Here is a 19,856-nt window from a genome sequence, read left to right as displayed (position 1 = left end):
AAGGGGGAAGCCTTTGTGCTGCTGTGCAGGGAATCTGGGAGCAGCCCAGAGCCCACGGTGCCGGGCTGCATCCCTTTCTTGGTTGTGCTGCTCCGGAGAGGTGTGGGCTTTAACCTGGGGACAAGCCCCGTGTTCAGGGCTGAGCTTCTCCGTAGGACCTTGGTCTGGTCAAAAATAGATCCTAACCCCGCTTTCTCCGTGTTTCCTGGCTCCCAGTTTGGTCACAGCAGTTCACTGGGGGTGCTGGTCTGCCCCGTGCTGCAGCTCGGCAGCGCATCCCAGTTTTATCCCGAACCTGCCGTGTGTGCCCTGGATTGAGGTGGATGAAATGTGTGGTGTTTCGAGCCATGAAGTGGCTAAATGTGGACTTGAGGGATGGCTTGGGAGCTTCATTACCCATCTTTAGCCCCCAAGATTTGGAAAAGTGCATTTCCTAATGAAATGGAGGCAGTGTGTGAGGGGGGCATGCCCATGGCAGGGGATGAGGGGAATTTCTGGCTTGAAACTCGATTCAAACACTGCGAGGCTCTGAAATGTTATCTGGGGGAAACTGAGAGTGAGAAATCCTGGGACAGGCTCGCTCCCAGGGATGCAGGAAAGGGCTTGTTGCTGTCAGGCAGCTTGGCTGGGGCCAGATGTGGCTCCAGCTGCAGGCCTGGGGACTTCCAGAAAATAATCTCCATTTTCACTGGACTTTCTTGACCCGTCTGAATGTGTCAGCCTGGAACTGCCCTCGGGCTGAGCAGAAGATGCCTGTTCCAAAGGATGTGAAAAATCTGGCAGCAGAAAGAAAAGAAGCAACATTCCTCCATGATACAGATGACTTTGCAGTCCATTAATTTTAAATAATGGGAGAAGGACATGAATTAATTCCCCTTGCTGTCCAAAATATCCTGTGCCAACTCCAACCTCCAATGGCTGCTCTGAACTGGGGCTTTGCTGCTTGTCCCAACATTGCCAAAATGTCACCAGTTCTCTCCTGTCCACAGTGTTTCCTCCTGAGCTTTGAAAGCAGCTCCTCTCTTGCTGGCTATGGAAGTTTCTCACTTCCTAAGCTCTGCTCAGTTCCCTTTCATGGCAGCAGCATTTCCCTGCTCCTACTCTTCCATCCATCCCTCTTGTGTGCAGGTGGCTGGCAGCATTCCCAGCTCCTGGTGAAGCAAATCTTACTAGTCTCCCCCAAACTTTTGGGGATGCTTTGCTTGTTTATCTCAGGGTTAGTGTGGAGGGAGAAAAGAGCTGCCCTTGGATGTCCCCTGGACATAAAGGGATAGGAAGCAGGTGAACTGGAGTGTAGGTGCTCCTCATGGAATACTCAGCATTTGCTGGGGAGCAAGTCCTGACCCTGGGCAGACCAGATGCGCAGATAGAGAATACTGGGTTTGTTGGGATGTCTTTTTTTTTGAAGTTATAGATAATACACAGCAAACAACCTTTGGATTGCTCCAGGAAGCCTCAGCTCCCGGGAACTGCTGTGGTTTTCACTCAGGCTGTGTGTTCAAGGCACAAGGCTTTTGCAGTGGCCCCTGCTCTTCATTTTGCAAGAGCTTCCCCTTCTAAAAGTTAGGTTTTTTTCATTGGAGTGGCTGCATCTGTCGCTCACTGGAGCCACTCTGGCTCTGCCTGTTTCCTCCAGCTGCTCCAGGCACTGCCAAGTCTTACAACTCTGCTGAAGGACTCAGCAAAGATTCCGTGTTTTTCTCAATCTTCACTCCTGTCCAAGCAGCAGGAAAGTACAGAGGAAGAACAAATATCAGGAAGGTATTTATGGTGTATAAAACCCCAAATCAGGCAAACTCTGGTTTGGGATCAGACTTATATTGGCAGATGTTTGTCCATAGAGCCAAGCACTGTCTGCAGCCTATGGAAAGGCAGGTGTCTCCTGGGGAACAGGCTCTTCATACTTCATTCATCATTTTAACTCCTATCCAGGGGTTTTCAGCTGCTTGAGGCAGGGACTAATTCGCTGCCAAACACACAGGAGGTGTTGCTTAAATAGAAAATCCCCACTGAGGACACCAGATATGGCTTTTCTGTAGCACTCACCACATCTGCCCGTCCCCATCAGGAGGATGTTCAGCATCTGGCACGAGGAGATGGAGGGCTGACTTTTTTATTCAATATCCTGCATAAAACCTTCCAGAGGAGGAGTAAGACCTGCAAAGCCATGAGATCCTGCCCTGGCAAATGTCTCACACATCCCTGAGCTGAGCTGCTCTCAGACACAGCAAAAGTGCCAGCACAAACTAACCCAGGGGTCACAAGGGCAGGAAGGGCAGGAGGTTTAATGGGATGCTGCTTGTGCACAGAATAGGATGCATCCCATGAAAGCCTGGGAATCAGCAGCAACACGGTTGAGCAGGGGGTGGTGGGGAGGGGGCAGACCCCGAGGGCTCCATAGCCCTGGACAGTGTTTGAAAGCAAAACTGAGCAAGTGATCCACGGAATGATGCAATTCCCAGCCTCATTGCTTATGTAACTGCACAACACCTCCCTTGGCTGGAACCTCTGTCATTCCTTCCCTCTCCAATGCTGCTTTTGGGTGCTTTATGCTCTGGAAAGAAAAGTTCCCCCAGCCCAGTGATGGCACTGCCTTGCAAGGATGCAGGAATGGAAGGAGAGCAGCACTGGGGACGGTTTGGGGGTGCTGAGGGATGAAAAGCTGGATGTGCCCTGTCCATGTGCTCTGGCATCCAGAACCCCCCTGTGCCCTGGGCTGATCCAGCAGGGCAGGAGGGAATTCTGCCCCTCTGCCCCTCAGGTGAGACCCCCCCTGCAGAGCTGCCTCCAGCCCTGGGAACAACAGCACAAGGACCTGGAGTGCTGGAGAGAGTCCAGAGGAGGCCCTGGAGATGCTCCCAGGGCTGGAGCCCCTCTGCTCTGGAGCCAGGCTGGGAGAGCTGGGGGGGTTCCCCTGGAGAAGGGAAGGCTCCAGGGAGACCTGAGAGTCCCTTGCAGGGCCTAAAGGGGCTCCAGGAGAGCTGGAGAGGGACTGGGGACAAGGGGGAATGGCTTCCCACTGCCAGAGGGCAGGGATAGATGGGATATTGGGAAGGAATTCCTGGCTGTGAGGGTGGGGAGGCCCTGGCACAGGTTGCCCAGAGAAGCTGTGGCTGCCCCATCCACAGAGGATGTTGTGAGAGGTCCCATCTCTTTTTGGTACCACCAGGTGAGCTCCAACTCCTTCACCACATCTGGAGCAGGTGAGGACCCTTCCAGGGAGGGCTCCAGCACTTGGCAGGGTGTGCCAAGGAGGGAGGGAGCTCTGTGGGACCTTGTCACAGAAATGGGGAGGAGGGTTTCATCCTTCCCAAGTCATGGGGGTCAGGGCTGGCAGGGACCTCTGGAGAGCAGCCAGTCCTGCCCTGTGCCAGAGCAGAGCTGAAGCCTCTCCCTCATGGCCTCTGTTTGCATGCCATGCGTTTCAACACTAATTTTCCTCTTTCTTCTAATCTTTTAAATTGAAGTAACATTTTTCTTTGTATCTAACTTCTTCTAAGGTTTCTGGGATGTGTCATTGCAGCCCATTTCTCCTTACACAGAATCACTGAGCTGGGCTAATCTCATTTTCACTTTCTTTTTGCCAGTTGGTTCAAGACAGAAGCAGCTTTTTGAGCACATCTACGCATCCCTTTTTTCCTTCCTCAGTCTTTTCCTGGGAGGGCATGATGAGTATCCACTGTTCTTTCCTCCTGTTGTGTTATCAATCATCTTTGCCCCCACATTTTCCAAACCAGCTTCCCCTTTAACACAGGCACACTCATAAATACACACACTGACGCCATCTCAGCTTTACTGCCAGTGAATGAAAATTATCCTGCAGAAGGAAGACAGATTAGGGAATATTTGCTGGCATTTCAACTCCCCTGCTGGGATTTAATTTGCTGTGTTACATTCACTGTTATTTACTCGTGCTCTGCTGAGCCCAGCGGGTGCTTTTCCTTGCTCAGCTCGCAGGAGCTGCCATTAATAAAGCCATTGGATAGATTGATGTCCTTGGGAATGGGACAGGATGCTGGTGGCACCGAGCCTGGTCCCCTGCTGTGGCAGCCAGGACTATTGTGCAGGTCCCAGAGAAGCTGGGAGAGGTTTGGAGGGATTTCTGCTGCCCCGATGTCAAGGAAAGGGCAGCGTGGGGAGAAGTGGAGCATCTTAATCTGTGCTGCAAAGGTCTGTGAGATTATCTCAGATATGGGCATGGAGTGACAGGACAAGGGGGAATGGCTTCCCACTGCCAGAGGGCAGGGTTAAAGGAGATATTGGGAAGGAATTCTTGGCTGTGAGAGTGGGGAGGCCCTTGGCACAGGTTGCCCAGAGAAGCTGTGGCTGCCCCATCCCTGGAAGTGTCCAAGGCCAGGTTGGACAGGGCTTGGAGCAACCTGGGCTAGTGGAAGGTGTCCCTGCCCATGGCAGGGGGTGCAGGGGGTGGAACTGGGTGGGCTTTCAGGTCCCTTCCAGCCCAAACCAATGTGGAATTCTGTGATCTTTCATCAGTCCTCTCTCTCTGCTCTTCCGTAACGTTACTTTTCCTTTTGACATAATTTTTTTCAGCATAACTTTTTTGATATACATTTGGAAAAGCCCTGCTGGGAGGGGTACCAGGGTGGTGGTGGGTGGTTGGACTGAGGTTACATCCAATCCCTCTTTTCCATCTGTGTTTATGTCCCCAGGCTCTGCACAGATGGGGGTTATTCCCCTGCTTTTGCCACTTTGCAGGTCCCCGGGAGGAGTGAGGAAATGTCAGGCAAGCAAGGCTGGAATTAATGGCAATGTTTTATGGCATCACTTGGTGTGGGGCTGAGCTGCTGCCCCTCCAAGCTGAGTTCCCTGTGCCCACTCCATCCTGGGTTTGTCATGCCAGGCCCTGCCTTTCTGAGGGGTGCAGTGACCCAAGACAGAAGCAGGGAGAAAACAGTGTTTGAGGACAAATTCTTCATCAGCTGATGGATGTGCAGCATCAGGCACCTTTGCTGTCTGAACAACCATCCATCCATCACCTTCCCTGGGGTATCTGAGCACAGCCTATGTGTAGCTGCCACCAAGCCCCTGCAGTGAGAACATCAGAGGTGACCCCTGGTGAAACCTAGCCACCTGTGCACCCCACCAGGCTCCCAAACACACCAGGTGGGCATGGAAAGTCTATCTTTGTTTTATGGGAGTTTATTTCACCAGAGAGTTCCCTTGCAGGTGCACAAGGAGGCAATATTCTGCTCCATCAGGGTGCAGCACCGGTTTCCAAGGGCTTTGTGTCAGAGTCAGGGACATCACTCGCTGTCACAGACCCTGCCACCCCTACCTGTCACCCTGTGTCCCACCCTGCACTAGGCTCTCCGTGTTTGTGTCTCCCTAAAAAACCAATTTCACGCTCCTGTGATCTGGGGGAGAAGAGGTGAGAGATACCACTGAGAGCTCTGAGACAGCAGTGTTTGGTGTTAGAAATACCTGGCTGGGCTGGGGTGGCACCTCTGCCCTGTACATGACGGAATATCCCTCATGTACATATCCTTTCCCATCTGTGTCTGCCACAGCCTGGACCAGGGCCAGCTCCCTCCTCGTGGCGCCTCAGACACCCAAAAAGGCTTTGCAAAATGCCTCAGCCTTGGGAAAAGTCAGTCCCTGCTGTCCTAACCCACAGCCTCTGCCTGGCCCAGTTCCCCTCCTGCTCCCCAAACCCTTCTGGCAGGTAGATGGGCTCAGATCTATTCCCTGACTTGTTCCTGGGGAAGCTGAGGCACAAAGATGGGAAGTAGCTGGCTGTGGAGCTGAGGTTGGGAAGTGGGTGCTGTTGGTCCTGGTCCTGCAGGGCAGGTCTGGGAGTGTGTCTGGGTCAGGGTCTCTGGAATCCAGGGATGTCACTCTGGGATTGGCTATTTCTCACCTTTTCCCATGCTCCATGGCAAACATGCTGGGATGCCTGGAGAAAGGCAGGAATAGCAATTCCCACTGTGTATGTTCCTTTTTAGAGTGTTGGAGGACACCTGGGCCATCAGGGAGCTGAGGGTTGCAGATCTGATACAGGCAGGTGTGTCCCCCCCAGTCCCCCTGGTTTTGCTCTTTCTGCTCTCTCCTTCCTCTGACCTGAGGATATCTTCTGGGATTTGCCATCTTGTCCCTCCTTTTCCTCCTTCCCCAGCCCACAGCACTAATCCTGTTCTGCCTCCTTCCTGCAGAGGAGCAGATTCACTCACATCTCTTGACCTTACCTGGGAGAAATTGCATTGAACGAAAATTATCTTTCTTTTCATCCAGAGATAGAGAAAAACGTGGCTCTTGCCAAGCCAATGCCATTCCCAGAGGGTGCTGCCACATCTGGGCTCGATCCAGCCAAAGGGAACTCAGACTGACCTGAGTGTGCTGCTCTCTTCATGCAATTTTTTTTTTAAATCAATTAAATCTTATCTGGCTTTTTGTTTGATCTGCTCGTTGTCCTCTGTGCTGGATCAAAGTACTTTTCCTCCTGTTCTTTAAGGAGTGTTGTGGATGAATAGATTTAATAGGTTTATTCTCGTTCTGAACTGCTGGCAAAGCTCTGCAGCATTTGAGATCCCTGCTGAGCTTTTCCCCTCGGGGCTCAGCCACATTCCCTCTTCCACAGGTAATGTGGGAGCAGGACGACTCACTGGAGTGAGGTGAAGGTGTGGATGGTGGGATGGAGCCAGACCTGGCTGTGCCTCCTTGGCTGCTGACAGGTGGTGCAGGTTGTCATTAATCCAAAGGCCATCCCTGGGGAAAGAAGAACTGAGTTCCTCCAGAGCAGTGTGGGAAATCTGGGGACATTCTGGTGCACAGCAAAGGGTGAGGGGCTTTTACCCCCTGCTTGGGCAGGGATTAGTGAAAACGTTTCTACTGGTGCTTTCTAGCATTTTCTTCTCCCAAGAAGACTCTGAAAGCTGATTATGGAAGAGCTTGGACTAATCCCAGTGTTAAAGGATGGGTTAAAGGATGTACACATTTAAAGCAGGGCCTGGAAAGGATGGGCAGGAGGACTAAAATACTCCAACATCCCGTGGGATTTGTGGTTTGCAGGTCTAACTAAATGCATGTTTGGTGAGTAGGGCTGGCAAAGCCATTAACACAGTTAAACCAGGGCATTAATCCTACAGTGGTTCCCAACTCCATGAACGTGGAAATCTAGGCTTAGGCTCCTCTTGGTTTCCTCCCCGTGGTTTTCCACCCTTTTCCTCCCCACTGTGTCACCCCTGAGCTTTTGAGGGGCTCAGTCTCTATAAATAATTCCTCCCAGCCCTGCTCCAGAGTCAGGATATCAGATCCCGTGGGCTGGAGACAGGCAGGTGCTTTTGCTCCAGCACTGCTGAACCCTCCAGAGGTTCAGGAGAGCTTTTTGTGGCTGCTTTAATTTATGATCAAATTTACTTTATTGATCCCACCCCGGATTTTGTTGCAGCAATATCTCTGGAAATCGGGCTGAGGGCAGCAATTGCTTTTTGCAGAAGATGCTGTGGAGCTTGTAACTCAGGGATGAGCAGGGCCCCTCTGGAATTTACCTCTCCTGTGCGCTGTGCTTAAGGGTTTATAAACACCACAGTTAAGACAGTCTCGTCCTGCTAGAATTTACATCAACCCCTGCATTTTTTAATTTGTTTGAGGCTACGAGTCCTCGCTCCTTTGCTTCCCATCATGGGGGAAATGGAATTACACGAAATAATAATGGAAAGCCTTTCACCCCATTTGCCTTGGCGCTTGCAGAGATGAAAACATCTATTACAGTGTGCTGAATTTAAAGCCTAATGGCTTCAGCGTGCCTCCAAACAATGCAGCTTCCTGAGTGGGAAGCCTAAAATCCCAACAAAGACATCATGGGCCACTCAGGAAAGAAGGAGTGGGGGTTCAGAGAGAAGGGAAGGAGGTAAACAGTGCAGGGAGGGGGGTGGGGTGGCTTCCCACCCTCTTTCCATTGTTAAATTTAGGTGCCCGTTTCTCCAGCCCATTTGCATCCCTCAATGCCCTTTTCCCCTTGGATGCCTATTTCTCCAGCCCATTTGCTCCTTCAGTGCCCGTTTCTCCCTCCCTTTGAGATCCCTCTGGATGCCCGTTTTTCCAGCCTGTTAAGGTCCCTCACTGTCCATTTCTCCATCCCTTTGAGATCTCTCTAAATTCCCCTTTCTCCAGCCCACTGAGATCCCTCAGTGCCCATTTCTCCACTGTTGAGGTCCCTCTGGATGGCAGCACAACCATCAGCTTTGCCAGTTACTCCTCCCAGTCTTTTTTTCTGCTGCCATCTGCACTCTGCCCCCTCACCCAGGTCATCGATAAGGATGTCAGATTATCCCAGATAATGTTTATACATATTGTCCTTGGTTCTGTGGCACAGCATGTAACCTCCCAGGCCTCCTGTGATCAATGTTTTGCAGGGCTGCTTTGTTGCTTTGCGGGAGCAAAGTGCTCCAAGAGAATGAAACCCAGGAATAATTAGTACTTTCTTGTGCTCGTTGTGTGGGTGTTCACAGAGCACAACAACATCTTGCCATGCTGAGCAAGGGCAATTCAGGCAGAGGAACTGAGCATTGTGCTGGATGATTTATTTTGGCAGGCCTGGCAGGATGACAAGCACAGCTACGCAGAGCAGCTACGCGGATCCGATGCGGAAAACACTCTGCGGGAGCCCATTCCTCAGTATCAAGGTAAATGTGCTTCCTGTAATTATCCTGCTTTCTGCAATACCCCCTTGGATCACTGGCCTGGCAAAGAGGAGTTTGGTTTTCTGCAGAAGGCATTGAGAGGGTTCCTGATTACCAAGTGTATTTGGAAAGTTTTCCATGTGCTTCCGTTGGCTTTCCACGTGCTTGTGGCAGAAGCACCGTTTGAGGTGGAACTGTCTCCATCCAAGAGCAAGTGGTGGGACAGCAAGGCTGAAATGCATGTTTAACTTCCAGGTTCTGCAGAACTTCATGGAATCAGAGAATGATTTGGGTTGGGTGGGACCTTAAAGCTGATCTTTATGGACAGGGACACCTTCCACTATCCCAGGTTGCTCCAACCTGGCCTTGGACACTTCCAGGGATGGGGCAGCCACAGCTTCTCTGGGCAACCTGTGCCAGGGCCTCCGCATCCTCACAGCCAAGAATTCCTTCCCAGTATCCTATCTAACCCTGCCCTGTGCCAGATGGAAACCATTCTTCAAAGTGTTATGCCCTCCTGGACTCAGTGCAACCTCAGGTCCTCCAGGTGAGTGTTTGAAGGGCTCTGCAGAACTACAGACTGGACCTGGGGTGGCTCCTCCTGTGCTGCAGCATCTGCTTTGTTCCCTTTTGGCTCAATAATTGCATTCATCAGTAATTAACAACATTAATTAACTGGTACATTCAGTGTAGTTGGAGCCAATTACCTGGCTCGTTAGAGAGTCTCACCAGCCTGTAGAGCAAAAGATGACAGCTGGTGTTAAAGGCTTAAAATATCTCTTAAGTGAGACTTGTTTTCACCCCCAAGGCAGAGCTGACCATGCATTATCCTCTCACAATTATGCTCAGCACAGGATGTTTTCCCCAGATCTCTTGGGTTTTTTTCAAGAACTTAGGTCACCCTGTCCGGTTTCTAAATGACTTCCTCAGAAAACAAAACTTCCAGTGCAGGGTTTCAATGGCTCTTGCAGAAACACAAAACCATTGCACAATGTGGTTTATGTGTTTGAAGTGGCTGGAGGGCCAAAAATCACAGCACTGCAGTTTGTATATGTATTTATATCTCCAGAGAGTGTGTCACAAAAAACTAGTTGCCACGTGTCAAAAGGCAATTGAAGGGCATAACTAAAAACTGGGTTGTTTTGGCTTCAAAGAGCATTAAAATTTAGATAAGATGTTGGGAAGGAATTGGCTGTGAGGGTGGTGAGGCCCTGGCACAGGTTGCCCAGAGAAGCTGTGGCTGCCCCATCCCTGGAAGTGTCCAAAACCAGGCTGGATGAGGTTTGGAGCAACCTGGGCTAGTGGAAGGTCTCCAGGGACTAGAAGTGGATGATCTTTAAGGTCGCTTCCAACTACACACCCAACCAAGCTGGTTTGGATTAAACTGGAACAGGCTGGTTCCTCCCAGCTCCATTTTCTGTAAGCACAGCACAGTGCACAGGGGTTTACCATGTGCTAAGGCACAAAACCCTTCCTTAAAATAGCAGCCAAAGACTCCCAAACACATGAAAACAGCGTGACAGGGACTTCCCTGTGTCAGCTGGGGCAGGACAGTGTGTGCAGCTTTCAGAGCCCTCACTGGGACGATTTGTTGCCAAACCGCACAACCAACCCTGGGAACACATGTAACCTTTGTAGAAAGTTTTGGACCACCAAGAGAGAGGAGATGTTGGTATTTAGTCCCCAGGTCTGCAGTTTCCTGGCTGCGTTGGATGGAGTGTGTTTCTCTGTTCTCTTAACACATGTGGAGTGGGAGCAGCAACACCTCAGCAACGTGGTGCAAGGCTTAGCAGAACAAAGCCAGCAAGAATACATTACACATTATCTAGAAAAGTAGAAAAGCAGCAAGTCTGATCAGAGAAGCTCCTCCTTAGATGTGTAGCAGAGCAGAAATGCACTTTTCCCAGAGCTGGTTGTGGAGGGTGTGGACAACGGAGGAGGTTGCTCTGCACCCTGGCACTGCAAGGGGATTATTTTTGGTACCAAGCACCCCCTGTCCCTGGTTCAGGTGTTTGGTGTTACCTCAACACAGGCTCTTCTATTAATGCTTCACAGATGTTTATTTAAAAAAGCCATTGCAAAACCTCTCCCTTCCTTCCTCCTCAGCCTACGGAAGTGCTCCTGTGGATTCTCCGAGTTGTTTTAATTCTGTTGATGTAGAGGGGAGATGTTACAAGCATGTCCTGGCCTTTCCATGGGAAACAGGTGCCAGACAGCTGAACTTGGGGTTGTTTCTGAGAGCACTCAGCTCTGGGGCTGCTCCTGGATTTGTTGTGCTGTGAGGACACAGCACGTGGGAAAAGGCTGGTGCTTGCAGACCCAGGTCAGCTGCTGGGGCAGCCCATCAGACCCAGGCCAGCCCCACCAGTCCAGCAGACCTAAAGTCCACGAGTCTGTCCTTTCTTTCCCTGGTAGAAGAGCAGCTGTGCTGTGGTCTGATGGCTGACAGCAAACAGCCCCTGGAGCCAGAACTGGGGGCCTTGCCTGGTGCTGACCCCAACCCACTGCAGGTCCTTTGCAGGGCCCTCTCTCTTTTCTGTGCTTTACTCTGCCTAGATGAGAGGATAAAACACCAGATTGCCAACCCCTTTTGACCTCCTGAGCTGCAGAGGATGTGGGGCAGTAGTGGGCAGCTGCTGGGCTGATGTAAACCAGCATGATTTGAAGGTCCTGGATTTGGATACATATTAGGCTGTGTGCTGTGGATGTCTGGAATAAATGAATCTGGCTTCAACCTTTCCATTCTGACCTCATGTATTCAGGAAACAGAGCCTGGACAAAGCCAGTGTCTCGTAGGAATATAGGAGTTTTGGCAAAGCTGGCTCTGGGGAAGCTTTCCTTTGGCTGGGTGACACTTTCCTGGTCCGCACACGTTGCACCCATCAGTGGTGACATGAGCCTGGAAGGGGGGAGGTCCTGGATTATATCCTGGTTTGCATGATACCCACCCATCACTTTGGGTGCTGGTAACCCCAGCACTGCAGTTCCCAGTGACCCAGGGGGGGCTTGACCATCCTCTTTGTCCCCTTCTGTGCTGTAAATATTCCCCTGGCTGACAGAGCAGCCCAGTTTGGCAGTGATCCCACTCTAACCCTAGATCAGAAGGAGATGTGGCAGAAACCCAGGCCAGGCTGAGCAGCTCCTCTAGGTGAGTCTGCTCCATGGTGGGAGCTGCAAAATCCTCAGAGCTGGAGCAGTGCCCTGCTCTGGTCAGCAAGAGAGTAAAGATCTGCAAAAAGCAGTGCCCTGAGGGTTTGGTCATCATCCAAGGCTGAGGCAGCAGCTCTGGAAGGACCCAGAGGCATCTAGCCTGTCCTGCAGTGATGGGTGGTCCACCTCCTTACGGAATGTGGAATGTTTGGGCTGGGCAGTTTTTTTGCCTCCTTTGGGCACTGGAAGGATGCCTGTGGAGAGCCATGTGGAGAAGGAGATGACTTGCCAGCTCCTTTCCTTTGCTGAGTACTTTGCAGAGCTGTGGATAAAGGGGAGGTCCATCCCTCCCCTTCCCTCCTTGGACAGGTCACTTGGCACTTGGGAAATGCTTCTGTGAGAGGACCAGGGAGATGGACTCTGTTCTCTGTGGGGCAGCTTGAGCCACGTGTTCCCCTGGGCAGCCCAGCACCTGCACACCCCAAACTCTGGAGGAGATGAGGTCAGATTATCTTCTAGGAGAGGATGGACTTTGGCAAGGTTTCCTTCTGGAAGTGGAAAAGAACCCTCACATTTTCCAAAGGAGATGTCCTTTACATCCAGGGCTTTTTAAGAAGGAAAGGAAAACAGCCTGAATTATTCTCCCTGACCTTCTCCTGGTTTTCTCTGAAGAAGTTGTTTGTTGCTGTGTTTAGAAGGGCTTGTTCCTGTCCCAGAATTGCTCCCAGCACTGGGGATGGCTGCTGCCCCTGGCTGGATGGGAACAGGAATTGTGCAACCTCCCACTTCTGCTTCTGGATCTTAGGGACAAGGCCAACACAAACAAGCATCATCCCAACTGAAACAACGTGTTTATCCAAAGCCACTTTTCATCTGAAGAAATTACACCCTCCTTGCAGATAGTGACCCCGTTGTTATTTTTGGCAGAGCACTATTTCATGTCTATATTAATTTCAGAAGATTTCACTGATGGCAGAGCAAGGATAATATTTCAAAGGCTCATGGTCAAAGGTTTATGTTCAATAACTGTGCCTTTCTCTGGAGATGCAGTTTGTTGTGCTGCAGCTCTCAGTAACCATGCTGGATGCTCTCTTTTTTGTTGGCAGTTCTTTGTGTTCTGCCACGGGCTGCTGCAGCTCTCCCAGCTCCTGGTCTCCGGGTACCTGAAGAGCTCCATCTCCACCATCGAGAGACGGTATGGCCTCTCCAGCCGGACGTCAGGGCTGCTCGCTTCCTTCAACGAGGTGAAACCAGCTTTCTTCTCCTGCTCTCCCCATGCTCCTCGTGTTCCCCTGCGAGACCTTTTGCTCTCTGTGTCCTGCTGCAGGTGGGGAACACGCTGCTGATTGTCTTCATCAGTTACTTCGGGAGCCGAGTGCACAGGCCCCGGTTCATCGGCGCCGGCGCCCTGCTCGTGTCCCTGGCTGGGTTCCTCATGTCCCTGCCCCACTTCATCACTGGGCCCTATGAGTTTGACCAGTCTGTTGCCAGTAAGTGCTCTAGGAGCTTATTTTAGGCCTTTTGGGATGGAAAAGGGAAATAACAGAATCCCAGAATGGTTTGGGTTGCAAGGGACCTTAAACCCCATCCCTTTCCACGGGCAGGGACACCTTCCACTAGCCCAGGTTGCTCCAAGCCCTGTCCAACCTGGCCTTGGACACTTCCAGGGATGGGGCAGCCACAGCTTCTCTGGGCAACCTGTGCCAGGGCCTCTCCACCCTCATAGCCAAGCATTCCTTCCCAATAGCCAACCTAACCTTGCCCTCTGGGAGTGGGAAGCCATTACAAATTTCCCTTCCCTAGGGAGGTTGGGAGCTGCAAGTTTGTCCTCAAGGAATTTTATTTTTCTGAGAATGAAACCATCTCGGTCCTGAGAGGCAACAGCTGTGGCGGGAAGAAGAGCCAGGGGACATGGGGACCCTGGAACCATGGGAAAGGACATGAAAACAGTCAAAACACAGGCTGTGCCTCTGATTGCCCTTGTTTTGTGCACACCCATACAGCAGACAAACTCTGGGTGCCAGGAAGGTCTTCTCCAGCCACCAGAGCTCTCATATTCCATGAGTTGAGCCAAGTTGTCCTTGTGAATGCAAACTTATTATAATGTAAATAAGATAAAGTCTCATGAGCTCTGTCACCTCTAGCCCATTGTGGAAAGGAAACATGAGGTTTGGGAAGGCACCCCAAGGGGCGAATGCTGTTGTCTGCAATGAGAGAGTGCTGGTTTCACACCCAACTTCTCCTGTTTCTCCAGCCTCACCTGTCTTCCCCTGCCTAGCTGAGCTCGAGGGAATGCTTTGAGGTTTTAGACCCCACCAGAAAATCAGCCTCCCATGAGGAACATGCAGTTTAAATCACTCATGGAGGGAGGGAACAGACCAGGGTGAATTTGGGATTTTTTCCCTGAAAGAAAGTGAAGGGATGAGAAAAGAAGGAGAAAAGCACTTTCTTGTTACCTCTCCAAATCTTTTGCTCCAGCAAATCTTTTAGAAGCCTCCTCTGGCTCAGCAGAGGGATCTCAGCTGGTTCACACAGAGATGATCTGTTTGTCCAAAGCCACTTTTCAGCTGAAGAAAGGCACCACTTTGCAATAGGCACCAGGGAAACACTTAATAGGTGAATAAGTCATGGCTGCAAACAGGATGCTAATGGCAGTTTGGAAATAATTAGCCACCTGTTGGTGCAGGTGACCCCATGTCTGAGCACTCGGAGTTCCACAGGATTTAGGGGATAACCATGGAAATCCTGCTAAAAGCACCTCCCCCTCAGTATTTTGAGGAAGATAAGGGTGCCTGAATCAGCACTTTCACTTAGGCAGCTTTGTAAGCTTTTTCTGGGGAAAATGAGTTCTCGTTTCCCGAGTAGCTGTTCACAAAATCTGCAGTTCTCCTCACTTACCTTTCTTGGAAGGAATATCAAAGGTCCTGGAAGTGACCTCAGCTCCACTTCTTCAATGGAAGTGGCTTTTCATGGCATGTGCATCCATCTCTGTGAACATCTGTACAGTAACCTTTGGACTTGCTTTGGATTTTCTCCCATACAACATCTAAGGATAAGATAAGAATGTGGAGCTGCTTCAGCAAGTCCAGAGGAGGCCATGGAAATGCTCAGAGGGCTGGAACTCCTCTGCTCTGAAGCCAGGCTGGGAGAGCTGGCAGTGTTCACCTGGAGAAGAGAAGGTTCCAGGGAGACCTGAGAGCTCCTTGCAGGGCCTAAAGGGGCCTCCAGGAGAGCTGGAGAGGGACTTGGAACAAGAACCTGGAGTGGCTGGACAAGGGGGAATGGCTTCCCACTGCCAGAGGTTGGGGTTAGATGGGATATTGGGAAGGAATTCTTGGCTGTGAGGGTAGAGAGGCCCTGGCACAGGTTGCCCAGAGAAGCTGTGGCTGCCCCATCCCTGGAAGTGTCCAAGGCCAGGGTGACTCTCTGATCTCCTGAGTCACTACCCACATGCTGCTATCTTTGGGAAGCTCTTTCTCCAGACCAAGCTCCTCAGACCTGTTCCCCTTGTCACCCACAGGCACATTCAGCAACACCACTGACCTGTGCCAGCCCAGGTCCTGGGCGAACCTCAGTGATGCCAGCTGCACCCCCCGTGCCAGCAGGGAGAACCACGAGGTTCTCCTGGTCATGTTCATTGCCCAGGCCCTGCTGGGCATCGGTGGTGTCCCTATCCAGCCCTTTGGGATCTCCTACATTGATGACTTCGCCAGCAAGAGGAACTCCCCCCTCTATCTGGGTAAGACTGTGGGAAGAGGGGGAGCCAGGATGAGACTGATGGCAAAGCTTCAAGCTTGGACAAACATCAGACGGACCTGGAGTGCTGGAAAACACGATTTGAGGGAAATATTGGGATTTCTGGCCTGAGAGTCATAACCTGGAGACAGACATAATAACCATGTCCTCCTCCAAAAAGGCTTCAAGAAGGCAAAGAGGAATAATCTGATCTCTGTGTTCACAAAAGGCGGCAATGGGTTTAAGGTACAGCTATGAAGACTCTGTTTAGATGTTAGGAATATTATAGGAAGCTAAAAAATAACAAATAATTAAAAATTCAAAAATTTTTAAATATTATTACAAAATTATAGGAAGCATCTTGGAGATGGGAGAGTATCCTTCAGCAGAGGGGGGTGCTGGAGAACTGCTTGGGCACAGGCCTAAAAGGGATGTCCCAGGGTGGTTGGCTGGACAAAATGGTCTTTGCAGGTCCTTCTACTCCTTTTCTAGCTGTTATCTGTGAGTAACATTGAATTGAATTGAATTGAATTGAATTGAATTGAATTGAATTGAATTGAATTGAATTGAATTGAATTGAATTGAATTGAATTGAATTGAATTGAACTGAATGGAACAGCAAAGGTGGATCAAAAACAGGTCATCACTGTCAAAAAAGTGGAAGTACAGCATCAAATTTTGCTCTGGTGGTTGATTCAAACCTCTGAACCTCAGCTGAAAGGATCACATGTAAGGCAAGAGTTGAATCTCCCACGTGTTGATACATTTTTAATCAGTAATTCACATAGGAGAGTTTACTGATAACTTTTATCTCCTCCACCCTGTAAAAAATCTCGGCATTTCCTGGATTTCTTATGCCGAGAGACATGTCTTGTTCCTGGGCGTATTCCAGTCTTTCTAGGAGGCTGAAGAAGAGGGGCAGAAAAGGTCTGAACCTTGCAAAACCTTTTCTTTGAAGGGAGCACGGGACTGTTGCTGTGTGAGAGGGGCACTGAGGAAGCTGCCAGGAAAATCAGCTGTGCTGGAGGTGGACATGGAGGAGCCTGGTCCTGTCTGGAGGCACCTCCTGTCCCTGTGGTCCTCTCCCACAGGGTTGAGCCCTCTTTGCTCTCATCTCTCTGCAGGAATCCTGTTCTCTGTGACTGTCATTGGGCCAGGGGTGGCCTTCATGCTGGGCTCTGCCATGCTGCAATTCTACGTGGACATTGACAAAGTCAGCGGAGGTGAGTGAACGTGCCCTGAGAGGGATTTTTAAGCAGAATTCCACGAATTTCTTGCCATATGCCAGCACCACTGGCAGGACTGTTTTGCTGCCAGCCAGTAGTGGGGATGTGGAGAACAACCAAAACCCAGGGAGAAGATACATGAAGAAGAAAGATGGAGCTGGAAAATGGGTACCAGCCCTGAGGTATGAAGAAGCATGGTAGGATGGGAGGAAGGTGAAAACAAGGAGAAGGGAAATGCTGGATAGGGCAAGAAAGGAGCACAAAAGGGATTTCCTTTTCAAATGTCTCTCCCTGAGATGTGCTATTAAAGCATTTGTAATCATCTCCTTTTTGGCTGCTCTTGAATCATGGTCTGGAAAATAAGAGGCTCTTTCCTGGTTGTTAACAGAGCAAATATTCAGCCTGGAGAAGAGAAGGCTCCAGGGAGACCTTAGAGCCTCTTCCAGTCCTAAAGGGGCTCCAAGAGAGCTGGAGAGGGACTTTGGGCAAGGGTCTGGAGTGCCAGGACAAGGGGGAATGGCTTCCCACTGCCGGAGGGCAGGGGTAGATGGGATAAAAGGCTCCCTTCAGCCTAAAAGTGTCTTCAACCAGCTGGGAAAAGCTGACTAGCTGTGGCTGCTTAGAGTTAAAGCTATTGTTTTACTAGGAGAAAAATAAATTAGTGTTTATCAGGAAAGGATTTAAAATTCCATTTTACTGAAATGCAGGGAGGAGATTATCAATTTCTTTTTCCTATCACTTGTCACTTCTAGAGATTGGAGATTAGATGTGGCTGCACCAAAACCCAGTAAAATGCAGTTTCAGTTGTACCTCCCCGGTGTGAACGGCTCACTGATGTTAAACCTCAAGGAAGAGGTTTCTGGGAGGACTTGTTTCCTGGGATATGCTCCTGAATGCCATCTTACCACAGGGATCACTTTTTTCTGGAGAAATATTTCTTGCTCAGACTCACCCTGTTGTGAATTTACATTGTGGCTTCTGCATGTCCCATTTTATCAGTACCAGGTACCCTCCCCATGGGGGATGTTACTGCTGGCACAGAGCCCTGAGGATGGCAGGAGCGGAGGCTGGGAAAACTGAGGGCAGACAGACAGGAGAATGGGATATAATTCTTATTAAAGCATCTTTAAAGATCAGCTTCCTTTGGTTGAGCTGCAAAGCAGGCACTGGGTGATGGACCAGAGTGGTGGGCACCACTCCAGGATCCAAGTCTTCTGCCAACAGGGGATCCCTGTGTGGGTAGAGCAATTGTAAACAACTAAACCAGTGCTCTTGGATGCCAAAAGTTAACTGTAATTAATTTAATTTTAAACTTCAAAAGGAATTTTTCCTTCTGTATTGACAGCCATCATGACTTAATCCCCCTGAGTACTTCCAAGCTTTTCCACAACACAGGTGTCCCTTCTCTGGAACAGCGGTGATAGGGGTGCTTTCCTTTGCCTTTCCAGCTGTAGGACATCCTTGTCCCAGTTGTCTCCATCCAAAGGGCTGAGTGGCCTTTTGGAGACCCTGGCAATAGCAAAGAATGAAATGTGATTTAACACCATGGGGTGAGAACCGATGGTCCCCAGATTGGGAGCCACCACTTTGGAGCTGATTGATGTTCAGGGTGCCAGAGGCCACCCATCACCATCCTGTTGGTGCAGTGGGGTCCCTCCCTGTTTTCACTGCTGGTTTGATGCCCCTCTCTCTGTCTGTGTTGCAGCTGAAGTCCAGCTCACCCACGAGGACCCACGGTGGGTGGGTGCCTGGTGGCTCGGGTTCCTGGTGGCAGCCAGCCTGGTGGCTCTGTCTGCAGTGCCATATTTCTTCTTCCCACGGGAGATGCCAAAAGAGGTAGGAGAGGTGCTGCAGGTGGACCTGTTGGCACTGCACACAAACCCCTCGTGTTTAAATGCACATCCCTCCCTCTCCAGCAGAAACTGAAGCTACTGCATCCATGGGAAACACAAGCATGGAAGTGGTGGTGCAGCTCAGAGCTGCATCCCAAAGCTGGAGGGGAGACTGGTTTGCTCTCACCTCTTATGTCAGAGGTCCTTGTGATGCTCAGCAGCTTATGGATGTGATCATTTCGTGGTGGAGCATTGAAGCAGTGCCTGTGTGTTGATTCCTCTGCATGGGAATGTGCAGCAGTGGAAAGGTTCTGTGTGGATTGTGGTCCTTCTCAAAGCCACCCTCCTGGCTCACCTGCAGGTGGGTCTCCTTGGCTTCCCTAGGGAAGCAATGGCAGTGTTAGATTCAGTGATCTCAGAGGTCTTTTCCAACCTAAATGATTCTGTGATTCCATGGTCCTGCTCCTGCAAACTCAGGCACAGGCTGGGTGGGGTGTGGATGGAGCCCTGAGGAGAAGGACTTAGGGATATTGGTGGGTGAGCTGGGATTGTTCAGCCGGGAGAAGAGAAGGCTCTGAGGAGACCTCAGAGTCTCTTCCTGTGCCTAAAGGGGCTCCAAGAGAGCTGGACAGAGACTTGGGACAAGGGATGGAGGGACAGGACAAGGGGGAATGACTTCCCACTGCCAGAGGGCAGGGTTAGAGGGAATATTGGGAAGGAATCCTTCCCTGTGAGGGTGGAGAGGCCCTGGCACAGGTTGCCCAGAGAAGCTGTGGCTGCCCCATCCCTGGAAGTGTCCAAGGCCAGGTTGGACAGGGCTTGGAGCAGCCTGGGCTAGTGGAAGGTGTCCATGGCAAGGGGGTGGAGTGAGATGATCTTTAAAGTCCCTTCCAACCCAACCCAGTCTGTGATTCCATGATGTCTTTGGGGAGCTGGTGGGAGATGTTGCACCAGTGGCCCTTGTTTCCCTTCTGGGGGAGCCATATGTGCTCTGTGAGATGATCCACCCAGTTTATAGGAAATGTGAATAATTCATCAGGAGCCTTTTCTTGGAAGTGGGGTTTCCCCTGAGGGTGTTGGTAATACTGAGGCTGGGGACTGGTTTGTCTCCTTTCCACTGCAAATCCTCTCGTCCTTGGGGCTCAGGCTCTGCTGCTGCTCCCACACCCAGCTACCCCCACCACCTCTCACTGGGACCTTTTTGCTGGCCAGAAGGATTTTCAATGCTTCCCAGCCCATAAACACCCTGGCTCTGTGAAGTCCTTGGAAATAAC

At 50.7% G+C, this 19,856-nt stretch overlaps 1 protein-coding gene across 3 annotated transcripts in view; it reads left to right on the top strand.

Annotated features, from left to right (window-relative positions):
* Positions 1-19,856, top strand: part of SLCO2B1 (solute carrier organic anion transporter family member 2B1) — a 41,236-nt gene that overhangs the window by 1,005 nt on the left and 20,375 nt on the right. The window contains exons 2-7 of one of the 3 annotated variants that reach the window (XM_064643881.1): positions 8,552-8,642; positions 12,896-12,984; positions 13,117-13,279; positions 15,310-15,528; positions 16,649-16,747; positions 18,456-18,586. In XM_064643881.1, coding sequence (XP_064499951.1) covers positions 8,552-8,642; positions 12,896-12,984; positions 13,117-13,279; positions 15,310-15,528; positions 16,649-16,747; positions 18,456-18,586 — 792 coding nt within the window. Of the gene's footprint in view, positions 1-8,297; positions 8,643-12,895; positions 13,034-13,116; positions 13,280-15,309; positions 15,529-16,648; positions 16,748-18,455; positions 18,587-19,856 lie in introns of those variants that run through there. The other 2 variants (XM_064643891.1, XM_064643887.1) reach the window with 2 other exon arrangements.

The sequence above is a fragment of the Pseudopipra pipra genome, chromosome 2 (assembly GCF_036250125.1).
Source record: "Pseudopipra pipra isolate bDixPip1 chromosome 2, bDixPip1.hap1, whole genome shotgun sequence".
NCBI classification, from domain to species: Eukaryota; Metazoa; Chordata; class Aves; order Passeriformes; family Pipridae; genus Pseudopipra; species Pseudopipra pipra.
This window is presented reverse-complemented; position numbering and strand designations above follow the sequence as displayed.